Raw genomic sequence first — 19,068 nt, forward strand, 5'->3', positions numbered from 1 at the left:
CTGATTTGCAATTTGCAGGCTTTTAAGCGGAAAAAAAGACCCATCTTTGCCCATGATGTTTTTTGTTTTTGTTTACCCATCTCTGCCATAGGTAAGATAAATAATTCCCCTTTTTGCATAATATTACAAATGTGAGTAGCAGGTAAAGTAACACCCATCCCTATAATTCTAAGCAAAAACATATTTTTTTAAGGCTTTTAATACAAAGTGTAATATGTTTAGACTGGTACTCATTTGATCTTTAAGTACTGCTACTGTTATGAATTTTTTAGACATGGATGGTGCTAAACCAAACATGAAAAAACCTAATGATTTATTGTTTGATAAATATCTTTATCCAGTGAAATCTACCTCAAGTGGACCCTACAGATGAGAAAAAAATGTGATAGTTTCAGAGATTATTAGTTTTGACCACAAATTAATATCCAGTTAAATCCAACTTCTTTCTGTTTTAAACAGTTCACAAAGAACATAGATGGCAATTTCAACACTCCACCACGTTCTTGTATAACTATAGCAGTATTGTTTTTAGGGTTTTAGCTTCTATCACAGTTGTTTCTTTTAACCGGTTTGTGCTGTAATTTTCCCTTTTCTTCATCCAGTCTCCTAGCTAGGTTTTCTATTTTTGTTAATTGTTTTTTTGTGTGACCCATAATTTTCTGCCACCACAAAGATTTATGGATTTCTGGATATTTTCTGGAATCCTGCACTGATTGTTGAAAACAAAAGTTTGAATGATCTTATGTCAAATACAGTGTTTATTCATTTTTAACAGTTGTAAAATTGCCTACATAACAATTCCAGGTACAAAAATCAGCCCATAGAAACCTGTAAATATGAATCAAGAAAGCCCTGCATTTAATTTATGGGGAAAACCCAACAAAAAAGTAAACAAATGTAAAAAGAAAAAAAAGAAAAGGAAAATGACATCTGATTTACAGATTATCCTGAAATTTGGCATGGAAATATAACCTAAATACCTGATTCATCCAAGATCATATAGTTTTTCCTTTACTATTACCTTAACATTGCACTATATATATATATACAGGGAGTGCAGAATTATTAGGCAAGTTGTATTTTTGAGGATTAATTTTATTATTGAACAACAACCATGTTCTCAATGAACCCAAAAAACTCATTAATATCAAAGCTGAATATTTTTGGAAGTAGTTTTTAGTTTGTTTTTAGTTTTAGCTATTTTAGGGGGATATCTGTGTGTGCAGGTGACTATTACTGTGCATAATTATTAGGCAACTTAACAAAAAACAAATATATACCCATTTCAATTATTTATTTTTACCAGTGAAACTAATATAACATCTCAACATTCACAAATATACATTTCTGACATTCAAAAACAAAACAAAAACAAATCAGTGGCCAATATAGCCACCTTTCTTTGCAAGGACACTCAAAAGCCTGCCATCCATGGATTCTGTCAGTGTTTTGATCTGTTCACCATCAACATTGCGTGCAGCAGCAACCACAGCCTCCCAGACACTGTTCAGAGAGGTGTACTGTTTTCCCTCCTTGTAAATCTCACATTTGATAATGGACCACAGGTTCTCAATGGGGTTCAGATCAGGTGAACAAGGAGGCCATGTCATTAGATTTTCTTCTTTTATACCCTTTCTTGCCAGCCACGCTGTGGAGTACTTGGACGCGTGTGATGGAGCATTGTCCTGCATGAAAATCATGTTTTTCTTGAAGTATGCAGACTTCTTCCTGTACCACTGCTTGAAGAAGGTGTCTTCCAGAAACTGGCAGTAGGACTGGGAGTTGAGCTTGACTCCATCCTCAACCCGAAAAGGCCCCACAAGCTCATCTTTGATGATACCAGCCCAAACCAGTACTCCACCTCCACCTTGCTGGCGTCTGAGTCGGACTGGAGCTCTCTGCCCTTTACCAATCCAGCCACGGGCCCATCCATCTGGCCCATCAAGACTCACTCTCATTTCATCAGTCCATAAAACCTTAGAAAAATCAGTCTTGAGATATTTCTTGGCCCAGTCTTGACGTTTCAGCTTGTGTGTCTTGTTCAGTGGTGGTCGTCTTTCAGCCTTTCTTACCTTGGCCATGTCTCTGAGTATTGCACACCTTGTGCTTTTGGGCACTCCAGTGATGTTGCAGCTCTGAAATATGGCCAAACTGGTGGCAAGTGGCATCTTGGCAGCTGCACGCTTGACTTTTCTCAGTTCATGGGCAGTTATTTTGTGCCTTGGTTTTTCCACACGCTTCTTGCGACCCTGTTGACTATTTTGAATGAAACGCTTGATTGTTCGATGATCACGCTTCAGAAGCTTTGCAATTTTAAGAGTGCTGCATCCCTCTGCAAGATATCTCACTATTTTTGACTTTTCTGAGCCTGTCAAGTCCTTCTTTTGACCCATTTTGCCAAAGGAAAGGAAGTTGCCTAATAATTATGCACACCTGATATAGGGTGTTGATGTCATTAGACCACACCCCTTCTCATTACAGAGATGCACATCACCTAATATGCTTAATTGGTAGTAGGCTTTCGAGCCTATACAGCTTGGAGTAAGACAACATGCATAAAGAGGATGATGTGGTCAAAATACTAATTTGCCTAATAATTCTGCACTCCCTGTATATATATATATATATATATATATATATATATATATATATATATATATATATATATATATATATTACATATGAGTGAGAATTGGAGTTTGACAATCACTTGTGTCTATGTTTACTCATTTTACCAAGTTATTATCAATTATTGATATGTTTAATAGAGAAATTGAACATTTTGAAGTTGAATTTGAAATGTTGGAATTGTGATATAAAATGGGTATGGTGGTTTTGTGATGTTGAATAGAAAATTGTGTGCCGAGTAGATACTTAGATACTTTTTATAATGAATAATGAAATTTAATGATTTTATGGTAAAAACAGGAAAATGTTTGTCATAACTAATTATGGGCTATATATTTATTAACACGTGCAACTAAACAAATCATGAATATCTATGCAAAAACAGCTAATATAAAATCATAGCTATTTTTTTAACTTGTAGATTTTGGGAATACGCAAATATTTTTTTCCTGCTCCAGAGATAGCTTGTATTATTTCTGTTCGATCAATACTAAAAAAAAATGCTGTAGCACTTTAGATGAATTTATTACTACTCCTTTACCCCCGTTGAAGTATATGATTAAAAAACAAGTTAATAGAAATTTTAAGGATCTTTAAAAATAGAAATGGGATAATTATGAATACAAATTATGATATCAGCAGGGGCGTAACTAAACCTCACTGGGACCTAGAACAACATGAGTGTTTGGACTCTCTATTTCCTTAGCATCCTTTTTGGATGTTTTGCCAGTTGCTTCACTGTGACTATTGGTTATTCCTCCATCTTGGTTAGTCCACACTAGAGAATATGCGCTTATGCAGCCTTCCTTTGCAGGGTTTTCTGTGCTGCCTCACTGTGATGGCCTTTTGGAAACCCTGCCACCATATTTTAAAGGCAAACTCATAGACCTTCCTTATACTGTAAGCCTTATTGTTTTACCGGGGGGGGGGGGTCAGACATAATGCAGGTGGAGCCTAGGCCCTGCCAGACCTCTTTGTAGAAAAAACAAAACTGATTTTAGGACCAGAAGGGGCCCCTAGAAGTGTGGACCCAGTCATGATTGAGACCTTTTAGACCCCTGAATATCAGCATATATTCATTATGTTTTTTTGTGCCACATTGAATTGTGCTAGAAATGCAGTAAAGAACACAAATAAAAATACAGATTGATGATGTGCTAACAAATGTAATATAAACAATATGTACTGTAATATATGGTTAGTTTTTGCCACACTAAAACTGATTTTGTAATGACAGGTAAAGATGAATATATTTAAGTGCATGCAAGTGGATTATCAGGGATTTCACACCAGAATAAACAAGTCATTAAAAACTTGGGGGAATTTGACTTTGTTACAAAACAGCAGAAAATAACATTAATTCATTCTCCCCCGCTTCCTGAATCCTAGAGAGATGATTAAAACTTGACAATGTCAGTAAATTAGTATTCTCTAGTTCATTAAAATTCCCTTTTGATGGTGGAAAAGGTTTAACTAACTAGGTCTGAAACCTAATTGCATACATAAATGCTTTATAGTCAGCATGTTATATATCCCTGAAGACTGCAGGAAATCATTTATAAACAATATTTTTAGCGTAACTAAAACCAAGTATAGCATCACAAGCATCTATTTTAAAATACTTGCTGATATAAGATACAAGAGACATACAATTGGTGTTTTCAAGGCTTGTATTAACTGCTGGAAAGATTAAAGGGACATGAAACCCAATTTTCTTCTTTCATGATTTAGAAAGAGCATACAATTATAAACAACTATCTAATTTACTTCTATTATCTATTTTGCTTCATTCTCTTGATATTCTTTGCTGAAAAGCATATCTAGATATGCTTAGTAGCTGCTGATTGGTAGCTGCACATAGATGCCTCCTGTGATTGGTTCACTGTGGGCATTGCTATTTCTTCATTAAAGTATATCTAAAGAATGAATCAAATTAGGTAATAGAAGTAAATTGGAATGTTGCTTAAAATTATATTCTCTACCTTAATCATGAAAGAAAATGTTTGGGTATAGAGTCCCTTTAAGGTTTGTCATATCATTTGGCCAATTAGTTAGATTAGTAAAAAATGGAGCTAAACTGCATTGTACCTAAATGGGGGTAAAATAGCATATTTCCTATTAGCCGTCAAGATTTACGACCATTTAAAGGGACATTCTAGTATAAAAATAAAATGTTCTATTTTGTTAGAGAATATTAATTTTAAACAAATAATATATCTTAACTCCTTCAAAATGGTTAAACAAAAAGTTAGTGATGCACTCGTGGAACCCCCATATTCTGCTTCAGATGAGGATAAGGTCAGTGATTGGAGCATAAGCATATATGCCTGTCTGTTTTGCTCAGCAGCTGTATACTTATTTGTATAGCAAGGGTGTGCAGAGCTTTACTATGTATTCAACTCTCTACATGGCGGTTAGCAATTGGTGATCCATTTATGGAAATCTTGATGTGCAGGTTCACTCATTCAAACCTGCAACCACAAGTTAAGAAGCAGTGGTCTTATCTGACTGGGGTGATTAACAGCCGCTGCTCTGTCATGATTGCTTGCAGGATAGGTTTGGGTGGGATTGCACAATAGCACCTCATTTGCCTGCAGCTTCTTAAAGGGACATTATACACTCATTTTTTCTTTGCATAAATGTTTTGTAGATGATCTATTTATATAGCCCATAAAGGTTTTTTTTTAAAATAAATGTATAGTTTTGCTTATTTTTAAAGAACATTGCTCTGATTTTCAGACTCCTAACCAAGCCCCAAAGTTTTATGTGAATACCGTCAGCTACCTTCTCCAACTTGCTCCTGTTTGTGTAAAGGGTCTTTTCATATGCAAAAGAAGGGGGAGGGGGGAGTGTCTTATTTGCCACTTGCAGTGGGCTTTCCAGCTACATTTTAAACAGAGCCAAACTGACAGCTTCTAAGTAAGTTTTTAAACAGTTTTATACTGTATTTTTATATCAGTATCTGTGCATCTTATTCTTTATAGTAGTGTCTATTACATGCAGTTATATGAAAATGAGTGTATACTGTCCCTTTAAATAGGGGCCTTAGAACAAAGCATTCAATTATTTGACTAGTCTAAAGTGTTAGCAACTTCTGATTTTTTTTCACCCATTTGTTTTAAAAATGTATTTGTTGATACATTTACATTTATAGATAATTTAGTAGGAGTTCTACAGTAGAAGAAACAACGTGCTTTACAGTACACTGAAATCAGCAGAGAAAAAGAAACATATCACACACACACACATGCACAGTCTAACTGATGGTTAAGCACTAACATGAATACAGCAGACATCCTTTTTGTTACAGGGGTTGCAGTTTAAAACATTTTATAAAAAGAAGAGTAGGAAGGCACTCACTCACCAGGAATTAAATAACATGAAAAAACTTTGTGCTAAATTAGAAGTGGAGAGCAATATCGCTTTAGCGCAAGTGATATTTGCACTCCACTGAGCAATACCAGGGCACACAAAAACGCTTCCATAGGCTCTAATGTGAGTCGTGTTCTCAGCCCGTGGCAGCAAATTGTAAATATATATATAAATAAATAAAAACAGAGAAGTGCTTAACTTGTGAACGAACAACAGCATAATAGCTTGTTCTATAGCTAGTTACCACTCAAGGAGCATTTTTATTATTTTTTATTTATTTATTTTATTTATATATGTATATGACTATATACATATATATTTATGTGTTAATATGTCTATATAAGCATATACATATATATTTACTGGGAACACACAGTTCGCATAGACCGCAATGTAAAGCCACTTTTCAGTGACGTTTTTTTTCTAGCACCCCACACCCGCCAACTTTAAACCCCTTATAACTGCTTATTGCAGATATTTCATTAAAACTAAAGATGCTACTATCTTTATTTTTTAATAAAGTACATTACACTTGATTTTGGTGGCATTTGGTGGACATTTATAAAATTAAGCAGAGATCTGATCTCTGGTTAATTTTATAAGCGAAATTGCTACCGCGAGCCAGCGGTAGTAATAACCAGCCACTTGTAATCTACGCATATTAAATTAACGCTCCATTTGCAATCTAGCCCTTTATTTGTAATGTTTCGGGAGTTGTCCCATCTTCAGATAACCAGATTTATATATAAACTAAGTACAATGGTAGTAGGAGTCTAACACAAAATGATGCATCCCTCAATTTCTGAATATCGAGACAGGGCAATTCTAATGAAATATATAACAAAAAAAAAATAAAAAATTTTTAACACATTAATTAACAAAAACAGTTATACGAAAACAAAAAGAGCCAGTGATCCACTGAAAATTATTTACATACAAAATAGGATTATTCAATGGGCAATGACTCTCTCTCTCTTACACAAACCCTTTATGCATAATGAGACTATCCTTTTCTAGCCATTCACCATAAAGATTTGCTTCAAGCATGTATTTACTATTGTGGAAAGAATGAAGTTTCTTATGATGTGATTACATAAATATATATATATATATATATATATATATATACAGTATATATATATATATATATATATATATATATATATATATATATATATATATATATATATATATATAAATTCAGTGTCAGAATCCGCCCTCCAGGGTCAGCCACCTGTACTTGCACTCCAATATTATATCGAACAAACCAACAGTGAAGTCTCAGGCTTTTTCAAAAAGAATACATTTAATTAACGTTTCGGAGATGTATTCTCCCCTTCTTCAGATTAAATGTATCCTTTTTTTAAAAAGCCTGAGACACTGTTGGTTTGTTTGAGATATATATATATATATATATATATATATATAATGTATTTTTCTTGTTGCCCTAAAACTTTACGTCAGGTCTCCTGTTGCACAATTTATTTAGCAATATGTGTTGCACTTGCTCACAACACATAATTCACGAATTGTAATATGAGCACTAAATATCCTCTGGTAATTCTGTTTGACTGTTGACTTGTAATAACAGATTGTGCACTATTCTGAGCACCGGCATCAATATTGATTGCTCCCTACTAGTGATGTCGCAAATTGTTTGCCGGCGAATAGTTCCCGGCGAACATAGCATATTCACGTTCGCCTCGGCGGGCGAACATATGCGATGTTCGATCCGCCCCCTATTCGTCATCATTGAGTAATACTTTGACCCTGTACCTCACAGTCAGCAGGCACATTCCAGCCAATCAGCAGCAGACCCTCCCTCCCAGACCCTCCTACCTCCTGGACAGCATCCATTTTAGATTCAATCGGAAGCTGCATTGTTAGTGAGAGGAGGGACAGTGTAGCTGCTGCTGATTTAGTAGGGAAATCTATAGCTAGGCTAGTGTATTCAGTGTCCACTACAGTCCTGAAGGACTCATCTGATTCCTGTGTAATCTAATTGCAGTTGCCTGCCTGCCTGCCAGCGTGTGTGTCAGGCTCACAGCGTATACTGTGCCCACTTGCCCAGTGTCACCACTCATATCTGGTGTAACAGTAGTGTAGATTTAAAAAAAAAAACAACCCTTTTTTGACTGTGTTAAATAATAGCAGTCAGTTTCCTTCACATGTGTGCGTTTAAGTGCCTGCCTGCCAGGGCACAGTGTCACCCCAGTGCAACTCATATCTGGTGTAACAGTAGTGTAGATTTAAAAAACAACAACACTTTTTTGACTGTGTTAAATAATAGCAGTCAGTTTCCTTCACACGGGTGCGTTTAAGTGCCTGCCTGCCAGGGCACAGTGTCACCCCAGTGCAACTCATATCTGGTGTAACAGTAGTGTAGATTTAAAAAACAACAACACTTTTTTTGACTGTGTTAAATAATAGCAGTCAGTTTCCTTCACACGTGTGCGTTTAAGTGCCTGCCTGCCAGGGCACAGTATCACCCAAGTGCAACTCATATCTGGTGTAACAGTAGTGTAGATTTTAAAAAAAAAACACTTTTTTGACTGTGTTAAATAATAGCCGTCAGTTTCCTTCACACGTGTGCGTTTCAGTTCCTGCCTGCCAGGGCACAGTATCACCCCAGTGCAACTCATATCTGGTGTAACAGTAGTGTACATACCTGATGTTTTAAAGCACGTTATTCCAAACAATTTAGGAATGTTAGGTGATTTATGCCCTTTATGGATTAAAACCAGACTCTGCATAAACTATGTAATTTTCCATGGGAATTTTGCCATGGATCCCCCTCCGGCACGCCACAGTCCAGGTGTTAGTACCCTTGAAAAAACTTTTCCATCACTATTGTGGCCAGAAAGAGTCCCTGTGGGTTTTAAAATTCGCCTGCCTATTGAAGTCTATGTGGTTCGCCCGGTTCGTCCGATCGCGAACAGTTGTGGAAGTTCGCGTCCGCCGTTCGCAAACGCAAAATTTTAGGTTCACGACATCACTGTTGCTCACTTGTAATCTAGGCCATAAAAGAGAATCTTAAAGTATAATACATATATAACAAACTATATACACATGTACAATATTCCCACAATCCCCCAGCTCATATAGGTTTATTATTCATGTACTAATTTTACGATTTTTGGGTTACAAAAGAGGTTGATTTTCAGTTGACGCATGTAAATGGCATTGCATTCAATACTGTGTAAAGGGGTCATTTATATTAGACCATCAATGCAGATGGTGATGCTGTTTTTATCATTCTGCCAGTGTCAAAGAAGCATCACTTTCCACAGTGAAGTATTAAGAGATGCCTCTTTACAAGACTACCTTCAAACACTGATTTCATCCCTTTCTAAAATTTCACCTGCAATCTGGATGTAAACTTGGATATAATAAACTTAAGAGATTTGTTTATAAATTAAGTAATCCTAACGAAACTCAGCATTTTATTTTTTACACTAGACTGTTTCTTTTAAAACACATTTCAGCTACTTGAATGCAAAGTAGGATATGAAAGTAAACATTTCTTCTAGAAAGACAGGACTCCAATAGACAATAGTATCATTGTAATTCCTGATGTGAGGTAGGTAACACAGATTCTTTCTCTACCTTAAAATAGAGTGGTAGGAAGCAGTAATACTTTATTCTTCTCCTGAGACATACAGTATATGGTAATTTATAAGTTCACATCCCCTGAAGTAAATGTTTTATCTGAATGCATGAATAAATTGGAATTTCATTTAAGACCTATGTAGAGAAAAAAATGTTTCATTTGAAATATAAAATATATAATACAAATATATAATATATCAGTTGTTTTTTTTTCTCAAACAAATTAAAAGACAAATACTTTAAATTTTGTATATTATTTATTAAAAATAAGGGACATAAAACTCAATATTTTTCTTTCATGATATAGATAGAGCAGACAATTTTAAACAACGTTCCAACGTATTTCTATTATCAAATATTCTTCTTTTTCAAGTTATCCTTTGTTGAAAAGCAGGAAGATAAGTTCAGGAGTGTGCACGTGTCTGCAGCACTATATGGTAGCAGTTTTGCAACAATGTTATACATTAGCAAGTGCACTAAATAGAAGCACTTTTTTTCTGCCATGTACTGAATCATTGCTGGGTGTGTAACTCTAGCAGCCAAGGGGGTCACATCACTGCTCTGTACATGTGTTACTGGCAACCAAGGGGATACAATGACTGCTTAGTTGTGAAAAATATATGTAGTGGGATCAAGGGTGGGGCCTAAGGTTGAGCTTTTGTGGAGACATTGTGTGAACCCAACTACAGTATATCCAATCACCTATAGGTTGTCCGGTATTTTTATGAAGCACAGCTGGCAACCCTACTTACAAGCTTATTACTTTCTTTGTCTAAGATTATTAGTAAGAGATTTATATTATCTTGTTTTTTTTCTTAGTGACAAAATGTTTCCAGCTTTTGGCTTTGGTGCAAGGATACCTCCAGACTTCAAGGTAAACTGTTTTCTTATACTCTGTCTTTACTGTTCTCCTTCAAAGTTGAATAGGGTTGCCATAATTTTCTTTCACAAAACTGGGACAAAGAGCTCTATTAAAGAATATTAATTTAAATAGCCTCCAATGAACTAAACACACTACTAACAACAATATAATTGCATTCATATACAGAAGTAAAAACAAAGAAGCCACAAAACCAAAATTGTCAACTGCATGATTTGACCAATTAAGGGCATAGTTCCCCCTATAAACATATTGAGCAACACTGTCAGCAACAATATAAAGGGCAACTTCTTACAAACAACCAGCACCTTTGTGGTTATTAGCCGTGCCCAAAACACAACTGTAATTAAAGTATGATGCATTGTTTTCCTCTGTTAAAATCTTGTTACAGCACTGCTGTCACTCATGAGGTTTTTTTAACACATAAAGCTTGACCTGCACGCACAATGTATGTACATTAACCCTAACGTATGAACACAACAAAGTCGCCGTATTTATAACTTTGGGGTGTGTCACTTCCCAACAAGAGAGCTATGAGAGTTCTGGTTATCACCCAATGAGTTCTGTTAGTTTAAAAATTGAAGTAAAGGGTAAAGTGCATTTTGTACAAAAACTCATTGGGTGATAAAGTTTTTTTGTTTTCTTATTTAAAACCATAAAATAATATTTAATTACAAAAAAATTGTTTTACTTGCACAGAAACCCAGCTGTCTGGCCAAACAATAACCTAAATGTGTTTTTTTACTTTTTGTTTCCTTTTATTTAATGCAACTGATTGTAAAATAGACCTGCTGTTTGATGTATTTGTGATGCACATACTGATAGGGTTTTCAACAGATAGCAGGTATGGTTACTGTTAAGACAAAAATGATTTATAACCACATCCAAGGAAGGGGCGTGGCTCTGAAACACATAGGGCTAGATTACGAGGGGTGCTCTAATTGCTTTGTTTTGGGTGGGGCCAATGTAATTGGGTGTTTCATTGGCAGAGCCAGGGCAGTCTCTAGAAACAAGCATAATTGCCCTTTCCAGGAAAAGCTGTGGGCAGAAAAGCAGGTAGATTTCCCAACCAGTGACAATCCCTCAAAATTAGAGACATTTTATAGAACTGGTATTGGTCATACACTAACAATAACATGTATTTTCAGCTAGATTCCATTTTAAATGTATACTACTCTTAGTTAGACTTTTATATGAAAAAAAATATTTTCTTATGTTTAATGTTATTATATACAGTACTGTGCAAAAGTCTTTTCACAATAGCATAATGACCATTTATAATCAGTCTCTTTACTAGAATACAACCAGAACATACAGGATATCTGTATGCAGTATTAAACAGAAAAAAAAACTGAAAAACAGCTTTTATAGGCTAAAGTGGCAAGTATTTAGTGTGACCTCCCCTTACTCTTGAGCAATAGCAGGAGCCTGGCTCTTGAATACCTAAATGGAATAGAACCCTAATTAATGTCATTGCTAACATCTTCATTTGTCCTACTATTTCATGTCAAAAAGGTCTATTACACCAGTTTTTTGCAAGACATGCTTGAGCATTACATACACATGTGGTATGAGTTTAATTCATTGGAAGCTTGCTAATAACACCAACTTTCAATCACATCATTCCATTCAAAATGCATAATATCACAGAATTTGACAGACATAAAATCATACTTTTTCATCAGCAAGGCCACTCTCAAAGTGAAATCGGCAAACAAACTGGATACACAAGATGTGGTATTCAAGCTGTTATAAAGAAATAAGAATCAGGAGAGGTCAATGACCAAAAAAAGCACTGGAAAGCAAAGAAAAAGTTAAAAATCTGATGAGAAGTTTCTCAGAGTTTCTTCTTTGAGAGGCCAGAGGAAGTCCAGCAAGGACTTGGCTCAGCATCTGGCAGCTTCATCAGGATGCCAAGTTGACCCTTCTACAGTTCGAAGAAGCTGGATCAGGAGTTATCTTTGTACAAGGGTAGCAGCCAAGAAACCACTTTTTCGGAAGGGGAACAGGTTGAAAAGATATGATAAAGCTCACAGTGAAAAAGAGCATTATGGAGTGACGAATCAAAGTTTGAAATTGTTGGGTCCATTCGTTGACAATATATGAGAAGAAGAGTTGGAGAGAGATGGAAGAATGAGTGCTTGCGACCTTAAGTGAAACATGGTGGAGGGTCTGCCCTAGTTTGGACTGCATTTCTGCCAGTGATCTTGGCAATCTTGTCTAAATTGATAGGATCATGAATGCTGAAAAGTACAGACAGGTTTTAATTCATCATGTTATTCCTTCTGGAAAGCGCCTGATTGGGAATGGTTTTATTTTTAAGCATGAAAACAATCCCAAGCACACTGCTAATACAGTGAAAGCATATTTGGAGAGAAAAACAGCTGATAAAACACTGACAGTCATGGACTGACATCCATAGAATGCAGACCTGAATATTATAGAGGCAGCATGGGCTCACATGGACAGAGAAATAAATAAAAGACAACCTAAATCTAAAGAAGAATTCTGGGAAGCGCTGAAAGCCTGGTAGGTCAAACTAAATTCTGACTTTTGTCTGAAGCCATTTTTTCCATTAATGTTTTAACTTAGCAAGAGTTCAGAAATCAATATTTGGTAGAATAACTTTGATTTTCAATCACAACTTTCATGTGTCTTGGCATATTCTCCACCAGTCTTTCATATTTCAGTTTTTTTACTTTATGCCACTCCTAGCGCAAAAATTCAACAGCTTGGCTTTATTTGATGGCTTGTTACCATCCATCTTCCTCTTGATCACATTCCATAGGTTTTCAATGGGGTTCAGATCTGAAGATTGAGCTGGCCATGACAGGGTCTTGATCTGGTGGTTCTCCATCCACACTTTGATTGACCTGGCTGTGTGGCATGGAGCATAGTCCTGCTGGAAAAAACAATCCTCAGAGTTGGGGAACATTGTCAGAGCAGATGGAAGCTTTTTCCAGGATAACTTTGTACGTGGCTTGATTCATGCTTCCTTCACAAAAATAAATCTGTCCAATTCCAGCCTTGCTGAAGCACCCCCAGATCATCACCGATCCTCCCAAAATTTTGCCAGCTCTCCGTCTAACCATTAGATAACCAGGTGTTGGACAGAGCTAAAAATTGGACTCATCAGAGAAGATGACCTGGAATCGGGCAGATTAATCATATACTTAATCATTGACTCTGATCCTGGAGTCTGATCCTGGAGTCTCCTAGTTCAGTCTCAGATAGGGCAGTGAAAAGGACTTCACCAGTGGTTTCCCCACCGAGCAGTTTGCATTTTGTCACAAACACAGCTTATGGAATCCTGACGCTGTATAAGTAACAATGAAACGGGAGTTAAAAGAAAACAAAAGCCGCTATGTATTTCATTCTGAAATTAGGTATTTCTAAGCTGATAATAAAAAGTTCATAATTGTTTTTATCACTTTTCATAGATGCAAAATTTGGGCAAATCCCAATAAACCAATAGAAAAGTGACAAATCATTCTTTGACATTCAAAACAATACATTGTTTAGTCTTGTATAATAGGGATTTATTTTGTAGGCTAATAACAATTAAATGTGATATGATTTTGGAGTCATTCAAAGTTTGAAAAAAGCTTACTGTGCTACTACAAAACACGTATGTAAACAGTATTGGCAAAATATAAAGAGGCCTTTCTTATGTTTATGATTTTTATGTTCTTATGCTTGACATTGGTTGCATTACATTCATTATATGTGCAACATGTATTATTGTTAACATGATTTTTTTTTCTGATTTGCTTAAGGTTTCACACGATTTTGCTGTAAATTTTGATGAAGACAACCCAGAATGTGCAGGTAATGTAATGCTGCCTAATTCTCATTTCCAGAGTTACATCCTTTTCTGTTTACTATTTATTTTTTAGTTTATGAATCATCAATTAGAGCTCATAGTGGCACCTCCTAAAACTTTCATAGTTCAAGCAGTATTATGACTGTACAGTAATGGATGCATAGTTTTGCATTTGTAATTAGCATTTGTAAATCACTTTGGGGGGGGAGTAACAACTCCATAACCAACATATAAATATGGTTATTCCTTCTTTATCCTGGAACCAAATCAGTCCAAGTTTTAAAAGGATATGAAACCCAACATTTTTCTTTTTTACTTTAGCTAGGTTTATCTTGAAAAGCAGGTAGGTAAGCTCAGGAGTGTGCACATATCAGGAAAACTATGGGCTCAATTTATTATCCACAGGCGGACAGGGGCACAAAATTGAGCCCTATATGGCAGCAGTTTTTAACAATGTTATACATTTGCAAGAGCTCTAGGTGGTGGCAGTATTTGCTGCCATGTAGTGCTTCAGAATCATGGATAATACTGACCTAGGTATGCTTTCCAACAACGAATACCATGAGAATGAAGTATACGGCTGGAAGACAGTATACCGCTGAACTTTAAGGAATGCCGGCTACTAGGATTGGCTGACTTATTGTGAACATGATCACAGTTGCACTTATTGTACATGCTCAGAGGCAGCTTAAAGTTAGTGAGGCCTTGAGCAAAGAGGAAATGTGAGGCCCTTCTTGATGCACAGAATAAAGCTTTCCAAAATGAACCAAATAAATTGATCTGTACACTAATGGGAATGTTATCTTAATACACAACTGGTAACTGGCTGATATGGACAACTAACATACTGTATCTCTATTGGTGGATAGTGTTGTTCCTCCTACGCATCTAGTCTGCAGGTGCTTTTTTACACAATAAATAAAGCAATGTTATGTGCCATAAGGATTACATTATGCTTTAGTTATCCTTAGAGAAATAATAGTATTAAACATGTAGCAGTAGTACACAATATGAATAATTTGGTAATCAAGCAGGGTACACTGTAATTCTAACAGTAAGACAGGGACAGACATTTACTAAAGGTCAGGGCATAGGAAATAGGGTAATACACATAGCAAACAGGAACGAGCAGTGTTGTGATCTAAGGGGTTGAGGAAGCTGGTCCATACATTGTGGTACATTCATGACATAAAGGAAGGTCTAGAGGCAGCATGGAGTCAACACAAAAATAAGCAGCAATGGTAATCAAACCCAGAGCAAATAGGCTTATACACATAGCAAATAGGAACGAGCAGTGTTGTGATCTGAGGGCTAGAGGAAGCTGGTCCATACATTGTGGTACAGTCATGACATAAAGGAAGGTCTAGAAGCAGCATGGAGTCAACACAAAAGTAAGCAGTAATGGTAATCACACCCAGAGTATGGGCTGACTGAATACATGGGCACAGAGCAATATGTGATAGTATTGTGACACTACTGCATAGTTCCATTAGCATGGGTGCCATGATACAAACATATATCTGCATAGCTGTAGGCACTAAACCCTTACTTCTAACCTATAACTGGCTAAGGTTTATGGTCAAATGTGCAATCATTATAATTTAAAGTAACATTCTATTGAAAAAAATAAAAAGCTCTTTTTCGGTAGAGCTTTTTATTTCTAAAACTATTCCTTTCTTTTACTATGTTTTTAATACCTGTAAAGGTGCTAAAGGCATAGATGCTTAATATATAGATACATGTGTGCTTCTGTCCCACTTCAGATGAGGATACAGCTGGTGAGCAAATGAAAAGCAGGCTTATATATGTATGTTTCACTCACAGGTTATATCCTCATCTGAAGTAGAATGGTGTTGTATGTTTCACTCACAGGTTATATCCTCATCTGAAGTAGAATGGTGTTGTATGTTTCACTTACAGGTTATATCCTCATCTGAAGTAGAATGGTGTTGTATGTTTCACTCACAGGTTATATCCTCATCTGAAGTAGAATGGTGTTGTATGTTTCACTCACAGGTTATATCCTCATCTGAAGTAGAATGGTGTTGTATGTTTCACTCACAGGTTATATCCTCATCTGAAGTAGAATGGTGTTGCAGGAGTGCAAATAAATAAAGATCATGTTCTATAAAATAGAGACATTTATTTTTTCCCTATTATGTCTATTTAAGGAATACAAAGTATTTGCAAATTTGCTTCACTTGCTTAAAGGGACATTAAACCCAAATTTTTTTCTTTCATGATTTAGATAGAACATGCAATTTTAAACAACTTTCCAATTAACTTCTATATACTAATTAGCTTCATTCTCTTGATATCCTTTGTTGGAAAGAATATCTAAATATGCTCTGTAGCTGCTGGTTGGTGGCTGCACATAGATGCCTTGTGTGATTGTCTCAGCCATGTGCATTGCTATTTCTTCAAAAAGGATATCTAAAGAATAAAGCAAATTAGATACTAGAAGTAAATTGGAATGTTGTTTAAAATTATATTTTTTATCTGAATCATGAAAAAAACATTTTGGATTTCATGTCCCTTTAAGAAAATATTTGCTTGACCCTTGAAGAATCTGGTTCTATACACTACAAAATAAGTAACATTTAGGCGTCACACCTACATATGGCAAAAATTAGTTCAATCAACTGGCTGAAAAACTTTAGCGCAAACTCACAAAACTACTTACTGATTTAATAAAAACAAGATTCAGATATAATTTTTATTACCATCATAATGCTGATGACTACAATAATATATTTAGACTTCATAGTGAAAAATAATATCTGATATATTATTTATATTAGTTATAAAATTATTGTAATATTTATAAACGGCTGTTATTTTCTAAAAACTGAAAACCTGCGAACAAATTCACTATTTAAAACTAGTCATGCTTAAAAAGAATCAGATATTGCAGATCAGAACCACACATTGCTGGCCATTTATAGACTCACTCTGTTATTATTATTATCAGTTAATTGTAGAATGCCAACAGATTCCGCAGCACTATAAACAAAGGTATGATATGCCAGGTAACATTCAGCTAGATTACGAGTTTGGCGTTATGAGTGAAAAAACATTGTTATGCTTCATAACAATGCTTTTTCCCTAATGCCGCTATTACAAGTCTTGTAGGTATAGCTGTACCGCACACCTTTTGGCAGTCACACAACGTCAGTACCGCACTTTTAAAAAAGCCCTTTTTCAATGGGACTTTCATAGCACCGGTATTACAAGTTTTGCTGTGAGGCCAAAAAGTGAGCGGTACACCCTATACTGACAAGATTCGTACCGCCATCTAAAGTCAGTAGTTATGAGTTCTACGTTACAAAGCTGTAGCATAAAACTCATAACTATAGTGTTACAAAGTACACTAACACCCATAAACTACCTATTAACCCCTAAACCGAGGCCCTCCCACATCGCAAATACAAAAATAAAAATATTAACCCCCTAATCTGCTGCTCCGGACATCGCCACCACTTAAAAAATGTATTAACCCCAATTCCGCCGCTCCCCGACATCGTCCCCACTATAAAAAAATTATTAACCCCTAAATCGCTAACACTTTTAAAATATTATTAACCCCTAATCTGCCGTCCGCCAACACTACCGCTATAATAAACCTATTAACCACTAAACCGCAAGCCCCCCACAACGAAATATACTAAAATAAACTATTAACCCCTAAACCTCTGGCCTCCCACATCACTACATAAATATATTAACCCCTAAACCTAACCCTAACGTAACCCTAAGTCTAACCCTAAACCTAACCCCCCCTAACTCTAAATCTAAATTAAACTTACAATTATTACCTAAATAATTCCTATTTAAAACTAAATACTTACCTGTAAAAAACTAATAGTTATATTGTATCTATCTTAGGTTTTTTTTTTATTTCACAGGTAAGTTTGTATTTATTTTAACTAGGTAGACTAGTTAGAAAATAGTTATTAACTGTTTACTAATTACCTAGCTAAAATAAATAGAAAGTTACCTGTAAAATAAAATCTAACCTGCCTTACACTAACAACTAAGATTACAATAAAATAAAATAAATTAAATTAATAAAATACAATCATCTAAATTACAAAAAAATAAACACTAAATTACACAAAATAAAAAACAAAATGATCAAAAATAAAAACAAATTACTCCTAATCTAATAGCCCTATCAAAATAAAAAAAGTCCACCCAAAATAAAAATAAAAACCTAGCCTCTAAACTGCCAATGGCCCTTAAAAGGGCCTTTTGTGGGGCATTGCCCCAAATAAATCAGCTCTTTTACCTGTTAAAAAAATACAAACAACCAGCCCAACAGTAAAACCCACCACCCACCCAACCAAACCCCCCAAATAAAAACTAAATAAACCTAAGCTAACCATTGCCCTGAAAAGGGCATTTGTATGGGCATTGCCCTTAAAAGGGCATTTAGATCTTTTACATTGACCAAACCCTAATCTAAAAATAAAACCCACCCAATAAAGCCTTAAAAAAAAAAACTAACACTAACCCCCAACGATCAACTTACAGTTTTCGAAGACCGGACAGCCATCATCATCCAGGCAGCATGAAGTTTCCTTTTAAGTGACGTCATCCAAGATGGCGTCCCTTACATTCCGATTGGCTAATAGAATTCTATCAGCCAATAGGAATTAAAGGTGAAAAAATCCTATTGGCTGTTGCAATCAACCAATAGGATTGAGCTTTCATCCTATTGGCTGATCCAATCAGCCAATAGGATTGAGCTCACATT

General features: G+C 35.6%; 1 protein-coding gene across 1 annotated transcript in view; it reads left to right on the plus strand.

The window, feature by feature from the left end:
* The window catches only part of CPNE4 (copine 4), a 943,422-nt gene that overhangs the window by 858,062 nt on the left and 66,292 nt on the right, over positions 1–19,068 (plus strand). Inside the window, exons 12-13 of the mRNA XM_053714296.1 lie at positions 10,429–10,483; positions 14,266–14,317. Coding sequence (XP_053570271.1) covers positions 10,429–10,483; positions 14,266–14,317 — 107 coding nt within the window. The remainder of the gene's footprint in view (positions 1–10,428; positions 10,484–14,265; positions 14,318–19,068) is intronic.

Source organism: Bombina bombina, chromosome 5, assembly GCF_027579735.1.
Source record: "Bombina bombina isolate aBomBom1 chromosome 5, aBomBom1.pri, whole genome shotgun sequence".
Lineage (NCBI taxonomy): Eukaryota > Metazoa > Chordata > Amphibia > Anura > Bombinatoridae > Bombina > Bombina bombina.